Source organism: Vombatus ursinus, unplaced genomic scaffold (genome assembly GCF_900497805.2).
Source record: "Vombatus ursinus unplaced genomic scaffold, bare-nosed wombat genome assembly UNPS02014857.1, whole genome shotgun sequence".
NCBI classification, from domain to species: Eukaryota; Metazoa; Chordata; class Mammalia; order Diprotodontia; family Vombatidae; genus Vombatus; species Vombatus ursinus.
This window is the reverse complement of record NW_020954635.1, coordinates 129,381-150,604: the sequence shown is the minus strand read 5'-3', so window position 1 is coordinate 150,604 and position 21,224 is coordinate 129,381. Positions and strand designations below refer to the sequence as shown.

The 21,224-nt window shown below is 34.1% G+C and overlaps 1 protein-coding gene across 1 annotated transcript in view; it reads right to left on the bottom strand.

Moving 5' to 3' along the window:
* PDE10A (phosphodiesterase 10A) overlaps nt 1–21,224 on the bottom strand; it is a 171,018-nt gene that overhangs the window by 37,382 nt on the left and 112,412 nt on the right. Inside the window, exon 17 of the mRNA XM_027841239.1 lies at nt 17,385–17,557. Coding sequence (XP_027697040.1) covers nt 17,385–17,557 — 173 coding nt within the window. The remainder of the gene's footprint in view (nt 1–17,384; nt 17,558–21,224) is intronic.

The window sequence follows — 21,224 nt, the reverse complement described above, 5'->3', positions numbered from 1 at the left end:
GTATATATATATATATATATATATATATATATATATATATATACACACATATATATTTCCTTCACCCAAATATCCTAACAAATTGTATATTACATATTTTGTTTGTGAAAGAAACTATAAAAATACATTACATTAAAGAAACTAGGGCATTCTAAAGATACCTAGAAACATTTTTGTAACAGAAAGTGATGTTACATGTATCACTGAAACTACTAGATCCTAGAAAATTATGAGCATACTAGGAATATAAGATATATAAAGTAATTTAGTATACAATGTTATAGAGATGAGTCAGGGGTTCTCAACCTTGAGTTCTTGATCTTGTTATCTTTATCTATATTTATATCTGTAGATGGATGCAGATATCTATCTTTATATATAACTATTTGTGTGTATGTATGTATGTATGTGAATTGATCACTGGCCCTGGAGTCAGAAGGACCTGAGTTCAAATCTGCTCTCAGAAATATGACCCTGGGCAAGTCACTTAACCTTGACTGCCCCTTAAAAAATTAAAATGTGTGTGTGTGTGTGTGTGTGTGTGTAACCTGTATTTCAACATAATTGCTTTCCTTTCTTAATGAATTTAAAATTAGTTTTCTGAAAAGGGTATTCATTTCAGAACTGACTCTGATGATGAATGGGATATATCCAAGTCATCCACTGGATCTAGATATATTCAAATTACATGCCTGGAACTAAGGTGACTGAATTGAGTGAATTCAGTATAATAGATCCTAAGCAATTAGAACTATCCAGTCCAATGAGGAAAAAGTCAAAGACCAAAAACTTCAATAATGTGAACTGGAATTTTCTTTTTTTCTTTCTTTCTTCTTCTTCGTTTTCTTTTTTCTTTTTTTTTTTTTTTGGTTTGTTTTTTTGGATAGGCAATGGGGTTAAGTGATTTGCCCAGGGTCGCACAGCTAGTAACTGTTATGCGTCTGAGGCCAAATTCGAACTCAGGCCCTCCTGACTCCAGGGTTGGTGCTCTATCTGCTGCATCACCTAGCGCCCCGAAATGGAATTTTCTTATCAAATATCAGAAGGCCCCTTTGGCGACAAGTTGCATAATTGGTGATTATTAGTTAAGTCTACCATGTTTTTTTTCATACTTTTGCTTGTCATTCAAGGTCCTTCACAATGCAGTACCACTCTTAAATAACAATATGACAAACTCTCCCTCAGCCCACATATCCAATCAATTGCCAAATCTTGTTCAGATATCACCCGATGTCAGATGTTCAGTACCTCTTTCTATGAGCTGTGTCATAATGGCTTCTTAATCAGTCTCCCTGCCTTGCCTATCACCTCTTCAATTCATTTTCTCTATATCTTTCCAGATCTGATGATCCAAACCAGAGACTGGGTCCATGAAACCATACATAATGATCTCTGGGAGCTATGTATTGACTTAGAAAACCACGTATTAACATTATCCATGTTTTGTTTTATTTTTATTTATTTTGTTAAATATTTTCCAATTTAGGGTTCAGGTTGGGAGTGTTGCAGATATGTGTTTGACACCTCTAATCTAGAACACCTTCCCACACCCAACTCCTATTTAATAAAATCCAGTACTTTCTTATTACCTCTAGGATCAAACATGGACTCCTCTCTCTGGTATTTAAAGCCCTTCACAACCCAGCTCTAACCTACCTTTCCAATCATATACACTTCTTTCCTTTATGCACTCTTTGGTCCAGCCAAGTGAGCCTTCTTCCTCTTACTGGCCTCATCTATGACTCTCCATTTCCTATGTTCATGCTACTGTGCAGGCTGTACTATATGCCTAGAATTAGGGTTACTGTTTTCCTCAAAATCTCAGCTACTTTATGAGTTCTTTCCTGATCTTCCTCACCCCTTTACCAAAAGAGCACATAAATTTGTTCTGATCCTATAACAACCAGGTGGTTCTTATCACAAGCTCTAATACATTCTAGAATTTCTATATATCCTTGCTGCTCTGCTCTGAATAGCCTGCAGTGGGCAGAAAAAATTACGAAGAGGAGATACTTTCACTGATCTCATGCCTCTCACAAATTCAAAAACTGGACAGTTATTTTTAATAACCTTAAGGATGCTTTACAAATTGAAATAGATAAAGAAAGTTAAGGTGAGAGTGGAGGAATGAAGTGGTTTCTACTGAACCTGCCATTCCCCGATGTCTATAGGAGGGTTTGTTTGATTATCCATTTAAAATATGTTTTAAGTAGAATGATGTAGAGGCATTTTATTCCAATGATGCCAATCACAACCTGTCCAAATGCTCTGAACTTGTGTGACTCTTGTCCACGTCCTTCCACAGAATCTCCATTGGAAGTCCACCCAACGGGGTAGAGGTCTTCCTCTAGACCTCTTGACAGAGTATCTGAACAGTAGAAAGGCTGTCATTGGTCATCCCTCGCTGGTTCAACTTCTGTGCTGGTCAAAAATCTTTCTAATGATATTCTTTGTCACTTCTACACACACTACTCGTGCCATCTACTGCACTTCAAGTTTAATTGCATAATACACAAGATCACTCATAATATTGTTAAAAAAAATAGGCCTTTGTTTCAAAGAGAAGTAAAGGGTCATTAAAAGCACCACACAATTACTTAAAGTCAGTCTAGCATGCTTTTCTCATCCTATTAAATTCTTAATCCAGTTAACTGTCCACATACAGAATGTGGCTAAGACAAATGAAATGATGAACCCACCAATGGGTTGTCCATTCAATAGCATAGCAAAGTCTATCTAACACACATTCAACTATTTGTTTTTTTCCTACGCTGATAATGAATACTTTTGAGTATTATCACTTTCATTAGGAGTATATCTGAAATACTTTAGGAATTAAAGTCACACCTGAAAAGGAGTAATATGTATACTGTTATCTTAATCTGTTACTCTGTGTGTGTGTGTGTGTGTGTGTATCCATACCTATGGATAGGTGATCTCTTTAATTTTAACTCTACACTGAACAACTTCCTTGGCAGTGGCAAACACTTTCGGAAAATATACATCTCCCTGTTTCATTGCCATTAATAATCAGAATAAAGCTGTACAAAGTTATCACTTTTGTTATAGCTTTCAAGAACTCTAGTATGATTTTGACATACAATGGTATACAGTAGACACTTAACAAATCCTTGTTGATTGACTGGAAGAGAGCATTTAAGGTAGTATTTTATTTCAATGAAATCAAATTTTTTTATAGTCAACTAAGCATGTATAGTAGAATCTTGTATTTTCTATAATTTTTAAGCAAAGGTGTGACTATAAAAATGTGCTCAGCTGCAGGTAATCAGTTGTGAAAATCTGTTTTCTTCTTATACCATTAGCAATGTATGTTCTCATAAAACTTTTCTGGAGATGAGAAAATAGGTACATGGATTGGTAGCCATTAATATTCAGTTGGTCACTTTTTAAAATAATAATGAAGTATGGGATTATTTTCCTAAGTCTCTAGTATTCTCCTTTATTTCATAAATCTTGATAATTAATCCTAATAACAACCTCAAAATTGTGTAGCTTCTAGTAATGCTAATAATCATCAGTAGTATTAAAATAATAGAAAGAGCATCAACAACATCAATACCTAGCATTTATATAGCACTTTAAAGTCCACAAAGTGCTTTACAAATATTTTTTCATGATCTTTACGACAACCCTGGGAGATAGGTGTTATTCTTCCCATTTTACAGAAGAGAAAACTGAGCCAAAAGATCAATGACTTGTCCAGCTAATAGATGTCTGAGGCTGGATTTGAATTCAGATCTTTTTGCTTGCAGCTCTATCTGCTATGCTATTTAGCTGATCTCCTCTCTGTATAATTAGGCCAGACTAGCTATTCTTCCCATTTTTGTTTCTAATTATGCCATTTTCTACTTCCTGGTACAATACATTAGGTATTATGACATTATTGTCTAATGTGGTGGCCTCACTGACATTGTTGGAGAAAAATATCATAAAAACACTTGCAGATTTTTTCCATACCTTGTCAGATAACTGTCCTCCTTTAGGTTTCACTGAGAAATGCTTTTGGTATGGGGTGTATCCTGGAACTTTCATGTATTTGAAACTAAACAGATTAGTATACGACACTAAAACATTCACTATTTCCGATACTATTAAAATCATCCCTAAACCCATACTACAGTAATTTCTGCAAGCTGTTTGCAAATGAATACCATTCTTTATATTGGTTCCATGAGCCACCAAGTGAAATGGTATAGATGGCTAAAAAACAATCCATTACTTCTAGTAAAACAAATTATATGACTTACCTATATAGTCTGATTAACAGCAGTATGTACGTATACAAATATCTCAATGAATGTCAAATTTACATTGTGAGTAGTTTTAAATTCTACTTATGTTAAAGTATCCTGTGGTACTTACAGCAAAATAAATAAACCTCTACATTAATATAAAGCTAATTTACTTTTGTGATACCACATTGATCCACAGGTTATAACAGGGAAAAAGCTGCCAAAAAGTCGATTCATTAAGTAAATCTAGGATGTGATGGATATTGTAGTATTATGTTTGCTTTTTAATCTCCAGCTGAGAAAATGACATCTGGCATGATTTTGTTGTTTGATTTTGCATCAGGCCAGTCTACTTTCTACTTCTAGTGTCTTTTTATGTTACTGCTATTCTTGTTCTTAATTTCTCTTCTCAGATAATATTTTAAGACACGTGATAATGGTTAAAAAAGAGGTATACTCCTGCGTAAAATAATCCCATTTGAGTTATTTCAAATTAAAATAGCATAGGAGTGACGTAGATTACCAAAAAATGTTATTTGAATAAGTTCTTTCTCAAGATCTAGACAGATTTTAGGGTTTTATTGTCTCCACATGAGAAAGAATTATACAACATAAGCTCAAACATGACATTAGGATTAAATGAATACAATAAATCTTATAAAGGATTCAGTTTCTATTTTTTTTTATTTAAGGAAGGTGATCCCTTTCCCTGCTTTTAGCGTCAGACTCTTATCTAGCATGTAAGGGGGAAGGATATGGTTGTTAAAAAACAACAACCACTTTACTATTCTATGTATCTGTTTAATACAGTTCCCTCATCTCTTTCTAGCAGTTCTAAAACTTTGTGAGAATCAACAACTCCCCTTGGCTTATTTTTATTGTTTTTATAAGATCAACAGCTAAAAGTATCACATTTTAATTTATGGAATGTGAAAATTTAAATAGAAAAAAAGGTGACATTAGATTGCCAAATGTTACACTTCAATGTAATTTATAGGTATGAGAAGAAGGAGTATAAAGGATGTTTAGACCAGGCACTGGCAGTCCTTGGCATGATATCCTCCAACTTTTCTGTTGCCATTCCCTCCTTTTTTCCCTTTTCAATATTTCCTGAGTTCTCTTCTTTAACCATATTCTCTTCTTTGACCACACCAAATCCCAAAGAACCTTCAAGAGGCTCTATTCCCTTTTTAGGGGGCAACTGTGGTTTATGAGGCATCCAGGTTTATGAGATGACATGGCATAATACATAGAGCTCCAGCCTTGAAATAAGTATCAAGCCTCACCTCTGATGCGAACACCTGGGAGACCATAGGCAAATCACTCAGTTACATATAAATGGCTATTTGGTATTGGTAGAGGGAGTTTTGACACCAGGAACTCTACTCCAGTGAAATCACAGGGCCAGGCCCCTCCCAATTCTAAATTTAACAGCAGTTTAAAGAGTGAGTTGGTTTGTTTTCCATAAATGTTTGGGAACTTTCATAAGGTCCCCTCTTTTAGCTTTAACTCTCTGCAAGGACTATCAGGAACAGTGAGCACTTTTGGGGGAATTTTTGGATAGAGTAGAAACAACTCTGGCTGGATGTAAGAGTTCTGCTCCTAACACTGCCATCAACGAGCTGTGGCGTTGGGCCCATCAGATAATTTCTCTGGCTTCAGCTTCCTTACCTAAAAGGGGTCTGAAATAGTGATCTTTATGGTACCTTCCTCACAGAGAGCATTTCATGGATGTAGTAACTTGAAGATAACATTTTAACACTTTTTAAATAAAACCTGAATCCTTTCATTGGAATACAGGAATGCACTAATGGGGGGGAGGGGTTGTCATACAGAGGTCAACCAACAACAGCATAACTACCTGAGCATAACCCAGTGGGGAAGCACTGTTCAGTATCTATCACTATATCTCTCCTATATTGCTTCTAGGGCAGAGAAGGTTAACAGGCAATATCAGTAGCCCCGTAGGCCACTGATTTGAAAAATACTGTTCTTATCAAGTTCAAATTAATTAAATCCAGCAGAAAAAATATGGTAAAATTAAAACTCAGAGGCATATTTTTATGAACAGTAATGCTAGCCTGTGAAGTGTCAAGCTAGATGCTGGCAGTATGTAGACAAAAATTAATTAATTGTTACCCTCAAAAAAGCTTAGATTCTACTGAGGGGATATAATATGTGCACAAAATAAATGTAAAGTAAATTCAAAGTAATGTAAAGTAATTACTAGAGACTGTGTTAATAACTAGGGTGATCAGAAATGGCCTCAGGTAGGAGGTGACAGCAGAATTGTGCTTTGAAGGAAGCTATGGATTCTATAAGGCAGAACTGAAGAATGAACATTTCAGATAAGGAGGTGATCACTTGTCAAAAAAAATGAAGGTAAGAGATAGAGTATTGTATATAAGAAACAGCCTGTTGGCCAGTTTAGCAAAAATATTTATTTTAAGAAAAAGAGGAATATGAAAAATGAATGGAAAGGGAAATAGGTCCAAAACTACACAAGGCCACAAATGGCAGGTGAAGAGCTGTATTATGTCCAGAAGAAAAGGGAATCCATCTAAGATTTTTTTAGTAGGGGGTAACATAGTCATATCTCTATTTTAGTAATATCAATGTGACAACTGTGCAAAGGATGAACGAAGCAACTGGGAGACAATGAGACTAAAAAAGAGGCTATCGAAATAGATCAAAAAAGCTGGACTGACTGAAGGCATGAACTACGGTAGAAGCAGTGCATTAAAAAAAGATAGAGCAAAGAGAAAAAAGGATGGCTGGAGACAACTTGGCAACCGGATTAAGGGTAAATTATTTTTTAAAACTGTAAAAAAGGGCTGATTTAAAGTGAACAAATGTTCCTGGTTTGGTGCTTAGCACACTACATGGCACATAATAGGAGCTTAATAAATGTTTAATAATGGATTAACTTATAGGCTAGCTTTATTTTGTTAGTAAGAATATGACTCTCAGCTTTAACTTTGACATGTTTTTCCTCTTTCTCATAGATAATGTTCACAGAGAGAGGATTCCATGCTTATCTCCAGAAAATGAAAATGTTTCAATTAGTTATCAATGGACAATTCCACCTAATTAAAAAAGATTTTAATGCTTCTGTGGAAATCTTAGTATTAAAGGCAAATTAATTTTCTAAAATCAAAGGTTAGAAGTTTAGGGTTAGGGTTAGGGTAATTTTCTAAAATCAAAGGCAAATTAAAATTTTCAGTGCTATCCAACTATGTTTGCTTGGATCCATGCCTCCTTTTCAGAGTGGATTCTATTTTAACTTTGCAAGGGAAAGTTAAGTGAAGAATTCCACATAATTTGGAGATGTTATTGTCATTCCTCCCTTCACATCTCCATCTATTTGAAACTCGCAACACCTTGGCCCACTTACTTATCAACTATATTTATAGTAGTCATCACTTCCTTCCTGGGACCCTGAGATGATGTTAGACTCCATTTTTTTAATAAATGGAAAATATGTGTGAACAAGCATGAAAATATATAGCTGATTATGTGTATCTATAATGCAAAAGTATTATAATTTTACAGTTAAATCTTCAAATACATGTAGTACAAAAATATGGTGCTTTACAATTAATTAAGGCATTTCTAAGGTATATAACTTAATATCTATCTTATTAGAAAACAAAGTATAGCTGCATTTACAGTATTAACAGGGAATTCACATTAAGAAATATTAAACAGCAAATTGCTAGGCGGCGCAATGGATAGAGCAGTGTTCCTGGAGTAAGGAGGACCAGAGTTCAAATCTGGCCTCAGACATGTAACATTTACTAACTGTGTGACCTTGGGCAAGTCACTTAACCCTAATTGCCTCACAAAAAAAAAATAGAAATATTAAACAGTCAAATCTCAATTGACTTGATCTATACCGTTGTTAAGTCATTTTTTAGTCATGTCTGACTCTCCATGAACCATTTTGAGGTTTTCTTCACAGAGACAATGGAGTGATTTGCCCCTTCCTTCTTCAGCTCATTTTACAGATGAGGAAACTGAGGCAAATAGGTTTAAAGAGTTGTCCAGGATCACAAAGCTAGTAAGTATCTAAGGCTGGATTTGAACCAAAGTCTTCCTGACTCCAGGCCCAGCACTCTATCCACTGTGTCACCTACCTGCCCCACTATTATTGAAATTAAAACAATTTGTTCTGTAGAGCTTAATAATAATTAGTAGCTATATTTATAATTGCATTGTGTTAATTTGGTCTTTCTTAATATGCGTTCCAATAGAGAAAATCTTTGAAGTCAAAACATTTCATTTTTATTCTAGTAAAGATTATTTTTGGAGTGGTAGGGTTGGAGAGGACCTCCACAAGTCCTGCTCAAGAGTTTTTGCTTAAGACTGAGAAGTGATCTGATCCATTCTCAGTCAAAAGTGAAAGGGGGTACTGAATAATGGGATGAGATTCTGTTAGATTCAGAGCCCTAATTCTTCACCTCAAATATATCACAACACAGAAAATTTAAAGTATAATTGGCTTCCTTTATTAAATATTCTAAATAGCACCTTTCTATCTAAACCCAAAAGCCAGCATTATATATAATGAAGATAAAAACGAAGTCATTCTAATAATATCAGTATTGTACAGTAAGTCTATCTAGTATCACCATTATTATTTAATTTAGGACCAGAAATTCTAGCTATGGGAATAAGAAAAGAATAAGCATAGGAAACCAAAGTATTGCTTTTTGCAGATGATATGATAGTGTTTATAAGAATCCTAGAAAGGACAATTTAAAAAAATAAGAAAAGCAATTAATAAGTTCAGCAAAGTTGAAGGACATAAAATAAACCCACATAAAATTTATTAAAAATCCAGAAGGAAAAGACAGAAGAAGAAATGTCATTCAAAACAATTACAGAATATACAAAATATAAATACCAAGACATAAAAGCAATGTGAATACAGCTACAAATCTTAATAAAGATAATAACAGACCTAAATAAGTAGAAAAATATTAACTATTCATGGTAGAATCATACTACTAATAAAAACATTAATAATATCAAAATTAATTTTTATTTAGTGCTTATCAATCAATATTAGTTTATTAATAACATATAACCTACATATATGCAATAAATGGTTTTAATATATAGATATATTCCCATAATATAATAAATATATCACATGTATAAATATATTGCTATAATAATAAAATAAACTATACAACTTTACGGATCTGATAAAATAACAAATTTCATTGCAAGGTCACAAATTTCTTTTTCTTTTCTTTCTTTTTTTTTTTTTTTTAGGCAATTGGGTTTAACTGACTTGCCCAGGGTCACACAGCTAGTAAGTATCAAGTGTTTGGTCTGAGACCAGATTTGAACTCAGGTCTTCCTGACTTCAGGGCCAGTGCTCTATCCACTGCACCACCTTGCTGCCCCCTGGAAGGTCACAAATTTCTAAGAAAATTATTTTAAAAACTGGCTGGAAAGGGGCCTATATGACCATATCTCAAATCATGCCACAAAATACTGAAACTAAAAAATAAAAAAATAAGTGAAAAGGTAAGAAAAGTTAACCAGCGAAACAGTTTAGATATAACAACACACAGAAACAAAAGAGCATACATAGTAACATACTGTTTGATAAATCCAAAGACTGCAATTACTAGGGTACATACTCATTACTGAACAAAAACTGCATAGAAATCTAGAAATGCATCTGGAAGAATCAAAGTTTAGAGCAATATTTCATACCATACACCTAGATAAATTCTCATATGGATATCTGACTTGATATAAAATGTCAAATCATAAACAAATTAGAGGAGTAAGGAAGAAATTGTCTTTCATAACTATGGATAGGAAGAGTTCAAGATTAGACAAAGGAAAGAATAAAAGAATATAAAACTGACAACTCTGAATAATTCTGTACAAATAAAAGTAACAAAAGCAATTAAAGGAAGCAAAGCAATTAAACTGGAAAAATTTTTATAACTTTCTTCTTCTTTGGATTCTGATATCCAAAATGTATTACGGAATGATTTCAATATATACAAATACACATACACACACACACACGATAACAGCCATTCATTCGAAGTGGTCAAAGGATATGAACAGCCAATTCTCAAGAAGAAATCCAAGCTACCAATAAGCATATAAAAATGCTCCAAATACTAACAGCTTGATAAATACACATCAAAACAACTTTGAGGTTCTATCTTATTGCCTATCTGATTGGCAGTGATGACAAAAATCAAAATGATAATGTTAGAGGGCCTGTGAGAAAACAGGCACCCGAATGTACTATCAGCGGAACTATGAATTAATTGGGTCCAATCCTTCTTGAAAAAAATTTTAATTACTCCCAAAAAGTCACAAAACTGAGCATATCTCCAATTTTATAATGCAACTTACTAGTCCTCTATCCCAAAGACATCAAAGAAGAAAAAGACACATACTGTACAAAAAAATTTATAGCAGTTCTTTTTATTGAGGCAAAGAATTTGAAACTAAAGGAGTTCCCATCAACTGGAGAATGGCTAAACAAATTCTGGCAAATGAATGGCTTACTCCTTATGGCATAAGAAGTAATAAATGGCTTTTTTATTAAATATGCATTAGACTTGTTCTACAAGGTCCCAGAGGGCAGAACTAAGAGCAATGGTTAGAAGTTGAAAAGAGACAAATTTAGGTTTCTATTAGGAAAAAACTTCTTCATTTTTCAGAGCTAATTAAAAGTAGAATAAGTGCCCTCAGAAGGTAAAGTTTTTTACTGCACCAAAAATCTTCAAGCAAAGGAGGAAGGAGAAAAGTATTTATTAAGCATCTGTGTGCCAGGCACTGTGCTAACTGCTTTACAAATATTAACTCATTTCATCTTCACAACAACCCTGGGAGGTAGTCACTTCACAGTTAAGGAAACTGAGGCAAACAGAGGTTAAGTGACTTCCCAGGGTCACAGAGCTAGCAAGTGCCTGAGGCCATATTTGAACTCAAATCCTCCTGACTCTTAGCTAAGTGTTCTGTCCACTACAACACCTGGTTTTCTACAAATCAAGCAAATGACGGTGAAATTCTTTTTGGAAATAGTGCAAAAGCGTTTGTTTTTTAGGCACAGGTGGCACAAGGTGGATACTGAAGTCCTTTCCAGCTCTGAGATCGTGATTTTATGACTACATTGTGTAGTGAATATTGTTCTGGTAAGTACCCTCTTCAGAAAGATGCCAAGCACTTGCCTAAACTGCACTTCTCTCTGCCATATATAAAATAAAGATAATAAAAGCACCTATACCTCACAGGGGGTGGTTGTAAGGATCAAATGAGAGAAAATATCTAAAGCTCTTTGCTAACTATAAAGTGCTATATACATGTTTCCTATCATAATCGTTATTATTGTTAAACAAAATATTCTAGTTTCAAGTCTTCTTTACCAGGATTAATATTAATGAAAACCAAATAGACATAATTTCACCTCCAGCATGGAGAGAGGTTATTATTAAGAACTTATAAATTAGAGTTCTAGGCTCATAATCACCACAGATTAATGTCACGTCAAATTTCTGTTACTGTTTTATTTTTTCATCTCTCTAAAAGGGAAGGCATTACTACTCTTAAATGCTTTTATAATTAGTATTTTGATCAAAGAACCCAAAAAGTTACAAGGATAATGAATGGGGCCATAAAGCATTTTGAAATACGTATAACAATACATAATAAATGTACAGCAATTATTCAATAAATACATTAGTTCCAATCATGGTAACTGATCATGTTTTTAGCTTCAATATAATGGAAAGAGAGTCAGTATAGAACTATATAGTTACAGAGCTGATGAGAATTTTTCTCATCTTTAAGTAGGAATGTCTATATAGTGAAGAAATGGTAATAACAATTTAAAACTTTCACGACCAGAGTATTCTAGCAAAGACTAAACAAGAGAAAGGGCAGAGCGTTTTTCTTCATGTTGGTTTATTATGGGCCAAACAACAGAACAAAACTCACTATTTACTAGGTGCCTTGAAGAAAGTCCATTTAAAAAAATACATTTCCATTGAGGAGGAAGTATTGGCAGGCACAAGTTAAAAGAGCTCAAACCCAGGGTATTTGGGATTCTGAAGCAAGCATCAAAATAAAAGATGTGCAGGTGGCAAAGAATATAATATAAGTGAATGCAATATAAAGGAAGTCATTTGAACTGAGGAGGTGGAGAATCCTTCAAGACGTTACTTTATATGACATCTCTGTATCTTCTGCAGTGGTAGGTACTAATTTGTATGCCTTACACATTTTGAGCAAGCAAACCATTACTAGAAAAGTACTCTGAACATTTCTCTGGTGATACTCACCATATTGATATGAAAATCACACATAATGAAATGGGAAGAGCAACTGACTGCTCTAAATCTGTAAACACTCTTCCCACAGTGGTTGTACTCAAACCAATATAGAAGAGCTAAATCTAGAAAAATAATTCTTTGTGAAAGCAGGCCAAAATCCCTCCAATCTTCAAGAAAAAGAATGATGAGGGGTTGGCAATGGAGGCAGATTATCAAGTGCATTGAAGAAGTCCTGACCCTAGCCTTGTACTTTGAAGCATGCCAATCACTAACAATGAAACAGTAAGATAGTAATTTAAAAATGGTTCTATATAATGTGAATTGTCTGTGCAAGTAAAACAAAAAACAACCTTGGAGAAAAATCTCCAACTACTTACCTATTACTTAAAAGAGCCAAATGAACTGGTTGGTATAGAGTAAGTTTGTGAAATGAAGGGACTAGAAGATGCAGATATCATTATAAAAATAGTGACAGGATTAAATGAACACTGCCTTTAGAAGAGTCTCATAGAATCCCTTCTTTGAAAGGGTAAGTTAACAAAATATAAATCTTTCTAATTGTGGAAGCTTTAAAACTCTGTTTTTCATAGATGTAAATTTCATGTAAACCTCTAGAAAGCAGTTAAGTGTTAAGAGAAAGAAAAGAAGAAAGGAAGGTAGGAAGGAAGAAAGGAAAGAAGGAAGGAAGGAAGGAAGGGAGGAAAAGGAGCTCCATTACTTATATAAGCAACCCTGAGGCTGAAGTGGTAAGGCAGACATGAATTTCTATACCCAATGGAAAGAGAACTAATATCACAGACCCCTTAAGTGATAAGATGACTTTCTAAAAGTTTACCAAGATACAGCAACCTTGTGAATGTCTTTACTTCAAAAATCAATTCTGGGAGAAAAGATGAAACTAAACAAAAAAATCAATAGACATTTATTAAGTGCCTACTATGTGCCCAGCACTGTGCTAAGTACTAGAGATACAAAAAAGATAGTCCCTGACTCAAGGAACTCACAGTCTAATGAGGGAAATAACATGCAAATTAATATATACATATAAGCTATATGTAAGATAAAAAGTAAATAATTAACTGATGGAAGGAAGGCACTAGAATTAAGAGGGGTTGGGAAAGGCTTCCTCTATAAGACTGGCTTTTGAAGAAAGCCAGGGAAAAGCTTTTACCTTTGAATTTGCCTTCCCCACATACTCTATATTTATCTTGTATGTTCGGATTTATTTATGTTGATTCTCTCATTAGAATATAAGCTTTTTGAGGAAAGGGATTTTTTTTGCATTTTCTTTGTAATACTGACGCTTAACACAGCTTCAAGTGCTTAATATATACTTGTTGATTGATTAGTAGTTTTAAATATGTTAATATTCATTCTGGAAATACAAAAGAGCTAGGGAAAGGAGCTAAAACAGATCATCTAAAATTTTGCAGATAGTGACAGTAGATTCCTTTCATCAAATGAATTCATATATGTAAAATGTTTAGTACAGAATCTGGACCATAATAGGAGCTTAAGAAATGCCTGTTAACCCTGAGGAGACACAGTAAAGACCACACAAGATTTAGCAGCTACCACAGTAGAATAGAAAAATTGGAACATAATATTCTAGAAGGCAAAGAATCTAGGCTTATAATCAAGTATAATTTAGCCAGCACAAAATGAGCATAACAAGGAAAAAATAAATTGTTAATGAAATAGAGATTTTTCAAATATTCTTCATGAAAAGACCAGAGCTGTATAGTAACTTTAAACTACAAACACAGGACAGGAGAGAAATACAAAAAGGTAAACGTGAGTGAACAATCATAAACATTCATAACAGATTAAAAATTGTTTATATTCCAATATGGAGAAATTTATGGGTCTCCTAAGAACCCTTTCACCAACAGGGATCAAGGTGAGAATCTAGTAAGACAGAGGGTCTGGGAGTTGTTTCTGTCATGTTTTGAAGATCTTATTAGAAGAATGGAAAGGGAGGGGGAAATAGTTGTGGGGGCTTGGGAAAAGAAATGTGGGGAAAATTATCTCATACGATCAAGGAATACAATCCGAATACCATACAAACATGGTGGAAAGGGGTGGATGGAGTGTCTGACACTTAAATCTCACTATTATCCAAATTAGTCATAGGAGGGAAGAACACTCACACACAGAGAATGGAGGTAAAGGAATATATTTTACTCAACATAGAAATGGGAGGGAAGAGTCTGATAGAACGGGGGGAATAAACGGGAAGGTAGATTAAGAGAGGGATTACTCCTGGTCAAAACAAACTCTAACCACAGAAGGTAATTCCCAAATAGGGGTTTAAATAAAAGGGGGGTAGCTAGGTGGCGCAATGGATAGAGTACTCAAATCCTGCCTCAGACACATGATACTTAATAGCTGTGTGACCGCTAGGTAAGTCACTTAACCCCAATTGTCTAAAAAAAAAAAAAAAGAACCTGTGATTGGGTTCTGGGTGGGGAAAAGATAAGAGGGGCTGAAGCAAATTGCAGCAAAGGGCACTGGAATGATGAACACAAAGGTAAATTTAAATCTATCATACCTCAGCTAAAGTTAAAAAAAAAAAAGGCAAGGGTAGTAATGATCATTTCAGTCTAGGAAACAGCAAAGATAGACAATTAAAAGAGATAAATAACAAAACTACATTTTGCTTAAAAGGTATCATAGACAAGTTAATACTGATACTAAACATGTATGCACAGCATCTAAATACTTAAAGGAAAAGTTAAATGGTTACGGTGGGGAATAGACAATAAAACTATAATAGTGGAAGACTTTAATTTACTCCTTTTGGATCTGGATAAATCTAACTAAAATTAGAAAGAATTTAATTATTTGAATTGAATTTTAAGAATGTGAGATATGACAGACCTCTGGAGGAGGACAGAGATCAAGGCCTGGAGTCAGGAAGAACCTGGACCATAATAGGAGCCTAAGAAATGCCTGTTAACCCTATTCAAATATGGCCTCAGACACTTACTAGCTTTGTGACCCTGGGCAAGTCACTTAACTTCTTTTTGCCTTGGTTTTCTCATCTGTAAAATGGGGTAAAAGCATCTCCCTCAGGGTTGTTGTGAAGATCAAATAAGAAAAATTATAAAACACTTATAACAGTTCCTGGCACATAGTTAAATGCTACATAAATATTAGCTATATTACCATTATTATTTTTAATATTAATATTATTACTATTAGCATAGTATCAAAGGATCAGCATTTAATTGACTCTAAGTCCAGCATGCCAAACTACCTCTCCTGTACTTAGTTTAGGATACACAGGATAGGTGAGGGGAGGGAGAGAGGGAGAAAACTTAGAACTTAAAATTTTTTAAAAAATGTTAAAAGTTTTTGTTTAAATGTAATTGAGAAAAAAACATTGTGTATAAATAAAGATAGCTATTTTGATTATCTTTACTATAGTAATTTAGATGAAATATCTATAGTTTTAGCTGCCTTCTATGAACTCAAATATTGCGACAGGACACTTCCAAAATACTACATAGCTAAAATTCCAGTAAGCCTCAGAATTCTAAATGAATTTTGTTAACATATGCTAGTCCAGGAGTGGGGAACCTACGGTCTTGAAGCCACACGTGACCTTCTAGGTTCTCAGGTGTGGCCTTTTGACTGAGTCCAAGTTTTACAGAATAAGTCTTTTTATTAAGGGGATTTGTTCTGTGAAGTTTGTATTCAGTCAAAGAGCCACATTTGAGGACCTAGAGGGTCACATGTGGCCTTGCAGTTGCAGGTTCCCCACCCCTGGGATAGTCCAATGTGTCAGTGCTGTCATTCAAAACCTTAAAACTAAAACAAGTGAAAAAGATAAATCTAAACTTTCAAGCAAGCATGCACAGTAAAGTATTCAGAGGCATTTTTGTGCTTTTCTAAATATATACATAATGCATATAAAACATTCTTCTGACTATGTAATAGCACCAGAGCAAAACAAATTTATCTTCATGATTTAAAAAAAAATAAAAGAATCAATGATTTATTAGCAATTATAGAATTAATGAAAATGTCTCTGCATTTTAGGAGAGAATGAGATCTAGGGAATGCACATTCCCTAGATGTGCCCTAGAACACTAGACCAGCCCCCGTAACTAACATATGGAAGGACATGGAAAAGAGTTACACATGATGGGCAAGCATAGATAGATTGTTATCTCCATCAATGGAGGCAATATATGCACTGATGAGATCACAGATGCATTAATATATTGGAGTAAAAGAAAATATTTATCTATCTATATAGTAGCTCACCAAATACTTATAAGCACTGACTTTTTTTTTTAAGATAGTGAGTGATCTATCACCAAACACCAAGGCATTCACAGCAAAGGGTTAGAAAATGACTACTAAATCTCTAGATTTCCACAATACAATGACCTAAAAAAGGTACAAGTATGAAGACAATGAAAATCATAAATGACTACTGATTCTAGAACATGAAAATCATGAACTCAAAGTAGTATTTTAAATTTCTGAGGAAGCTATGCAATTAAAATTATTTATCTAAATTTATTTCTAAAATAAAAGCATAATGTTCAATATCTATTCTAAAATAACCTTTTTCTAATATGCACAGTAGATAATACTATCAAGTAATGTATGAAGTGTAAACTTAATGGATTTTAAATTTAAATACTTCAATGATTTTGCCTTAAGAAACTTGAATAAACACATTTACAAATGTTATCTACTAATACCAATTTATGGCCTTAGAACCTTTTGTATTTTTCTATGCTAATTAAAAATGAAAGTCCCATAGTCATGCCTGAATCTCTGATCTGAATTTGTTTTTTACCTATGTGCTTGATTATTAAGGTTTAGCGATCCTGTCTGGTACATCTCCTCCAACTGCTTTCTGTTCCCAAAGTACAGAGCAAGGTCTGTGGCGATGATGGCTTTGCGGATGATCTCCAGCACCTGCTCATATTCACTGGAGCTCAGAGAGGAGAAGATATTGTGCCCTTCCAACTATGAAGAAATAAAAAAAAAAAGAAGAGACCAATAAAAAGCACGAGTTCTAATCTTGTGATTGTTTCAGTTATTTGGAACAAGAAAGCTAAAGCCACTTTACATGCTAATGAAAATTCTTTGAAGAATAAAGGGACAATATGAGATGATTTTTTTCTTGAAGAGTTATACTGATAATGCTGCTACCATGGAAATGATAAGCAAGCTGCACATATGGTAAACACTAATCACAACACACAACTTAAACATGCTTTAATTTTTTTTTTAATTTATTTGATTTTTTGTCATTTTTTAAAGTCCAGCACAAGCAAATCAGAAGCACTATTTGGACTCTGGTTTTGAAATCTCACAAATACCACATTCTATTAATTTCTATTTTACACAGACGATTATAGACTTGCAAAGAACCTAGTAATCTAGTCCTTTCCCTAGCCTGATGGTATGATAGTTCTAAACTGAGATGCACATGAAAAAATCTTTCTTCATTGTCTTAAGAAACACATAATATTATATTCCACAACCTTCACCAGTTACTCATTTCACTATTTAACAGTCTCATTTTAAGGCAAGACTTTCTAACCTAACCACCTGGGGATGTAATTGACTTAAGGCTATTTCTCTTATTATATCCTAAGTGGAGATGAGAAACAGTTGTGTATCTTCATACAGAGTAAAGGGCAATTAATTGAGATTCTAACAATTCAGAATTTATGATCATTAGAATTATGTATATGTGATTCCTTTGGGGAAAAAATTGAGATGACTTTCTGTTCTACCTCTCTCATACATAAAATGAAAGAGAGCAATTTTAAGCCCTACCTCACAGGGCTACTGTAAGGATCACGTGAGATATTTCACACACACACACACACACACACATATATCTATGTATCTAGGTCATTGGAAATATGTGTGTGTAAAATATCTCATGTAATATATATCTTATTACATGTGTGTGTTTGTGTATAATATGTGTATATATATCTTTATAAACCTTAAAGATTTCTATGAATTTTAGCTATAATTACAGGTTTGTGAAATTGAGGTTTTCCCTCAATAGACTATCTAATTCTAATTCAACAAGTAATTCTCCCACAGGAAAGGTTTTTACGTACATGATTACTGTCTCATATAGTGTAAATATACTATGACTTGTAATTTTTTTCATTAATTTATTCTAATATACTTAATATCAGTTGTTCAGAGTATAGTATTCTACATTTAAACTTAATAAACTCCATTTCCTCAAATGTTATTATATAGCTGATATATTGCACTAAGATGGGCCTACCTAACATTATTTGGAATTATATGCAATCCATGCTCACAATTTCACTGTGACATTTGAACTGGAACACATCAAGGGCCTCACATTAAATACATACATCTCACTCCCCTTTGGGATACCATCATAGCTGCTCTCTAAATCTAGTGAAAAAAAGACTCTGAAAAAGCTGGTGCTTCCCTTCAAAACATAAAATGACTACTGGAGTTTTTGTTTACACTTGTGTTTTTTGTACTTCTATCAGAGCTGTCAAACACAAAAGGGCTGGTCCACAAATACTCCTGAGTGCAGCCTGTACCAGAATAAAATGTAATTAGGAAATATGTAACAAAATAAATAGAAATAGAATCTAGGTAATGATAATATATGGTTTTCTAAGTCAACAGGCACCCACAGGGATCCTCATGTAAGGTTTAGTGTCCTCAGTTTCTATTTGAGATTGACAACACTGACTTAGATCACTAAGGTCTTTCAAAGAGGCAGCAAACTCTGCATTGAGCATTTGAGTGTGATTTTTATGTCACATTAAGGTCAATGACCTCTGAGGTCCCTTCCAGATCAAAGTCACTGATCCTATGAAATACAATTCCAAAATTTTAAAGTATGTTAGTGAGAAAATATAATTTTAACAGGAAATATTCCTATTTTATGATTTGCTAAACATAATTAGCATTGAGGTTTTACCATATTTGAAAAACATTAATAAGCATGCTATGACTACTTATTTTCTCTAAGCTAAATAAACTTAGTTCATTTAAATAAGAGGTTCTTAACATTTTTGTGTGTTTACAGATCCCCTTGTGATGTCTTGTGAAGCCTATGGATCCCTTCTCAGAATAATAATAAAAGATTACAAAGGAAACCAAGTTATTGAAAACAAAGCAATTTTTTTCCATCCCAGTTTAAGGACTCTCTGCAGTCTATCCTTGGGTCCCCAGGTTAAGAACCCTTGATTTAAATGTCGATCGATCGTTTATCTCTGCACTCATGTTTGGAGTTTTCCAAGTTCTATATATTTTTTATGATGAAACGAAAATTGGTCATTATTCAATTCAATTTAACAAACATTTACTAGAGTTCAGACATTGGGCTACATGTTATTCTTTTAAAAAAAAAGTCTGGTGTGGAAAATTATAAGTTTAATCTAAAATGCATTCATATTCTCATGCTCTACAAATGTTTGTGTGTTCTACCAAAATACATGTTATCCTTTTTTGTTTGTTGATGGTCAGTTTAAGGTACACTCTGACAAGCCTCAATGCATGTGGTATGATTTGAGAGGCACGAGGAAGAAGCCAAACCTCCCCCAAATTGGTTGTCTTAACATGATCTTCTTAAAAAATGCAAACAGAGCTAAAAGGGATAAGAGGTTAAATTAATGTGCAGTAAGCTGTTTGTGACTTATAAAATCTGCTTTACTTTGTATAGGGAAGAAAAAGTACTTCACAGGTTGGGGGAAGGGAAAGAATTGAGAAAAAGAAGGTGAGCAGTAGGGAAGTTAAGCCTTGTCCACTTCATAATTCTGCCTACGGTCACCCTGTACTCAAACTCCTTGGAAAAAGCTCACTGGACTAAAAGTCAAGAGACCGGCTCTGAGGTCTTGGATCTGCCACTAATTCCCTTTGTGGCTCTTGTTGGACTGCTTTGCTTCCCTGAGCCTATTTCTTTGTCAGTAAAATGAGAGGTTTGAGCTAAATGACATTGGGGGTCCCTTTCCATTTGTAACCTCACATAATTATAATTCTATATATTTTCATATCTATTAGTTTTGTGTCTCCTACTAATTTGTAAGGTCTTTTAAGGACTAAGTCATTTACTTCTTTTATAGCTTCCCCACAATGCTATTTGCATAATGAGGTGCTTGACAAATACTTGCTGACTGATTATAATTAATTGGTGAAAACCACCATAACTGTATTCAGATCTCTTCACAGCTGCTGTAGGATTGGTGATAATGCTATAAAGATAGTTAAGACAAAGGAGACTGGAATGTTTACATAGTGAGAAGAAGAGTTTTCTCTTCAAATATTGAAGGTTTTTCATGAAGAGGATGTGATTTGATTTCTGTTTGGAACAAGAAAACAGATGGATTGAAGTTGCAGAAAAGCAAATTTAGGTTTGGTATTTTCCAAAAGTTTAACAGGTTATGTTCAGAGTCGCCATTTTAGGCCATCAAATGGAAGCTAAATGATCATTGGTTAAGAGGGGACTCTTGTTCAGATACAAGTTTGACTCTGTGGCCTCAGGGTCCCTTCTGAGTTTGATTTTGTGATCATGTGACTGATAATGCCAAGGGATAGACTTATACCCTGTGAACTGGGCCACGGACAGGACCTTAGGGAACAGTCAACATAAAGAGGTGAGAAGATAAAAAGGAGCCAG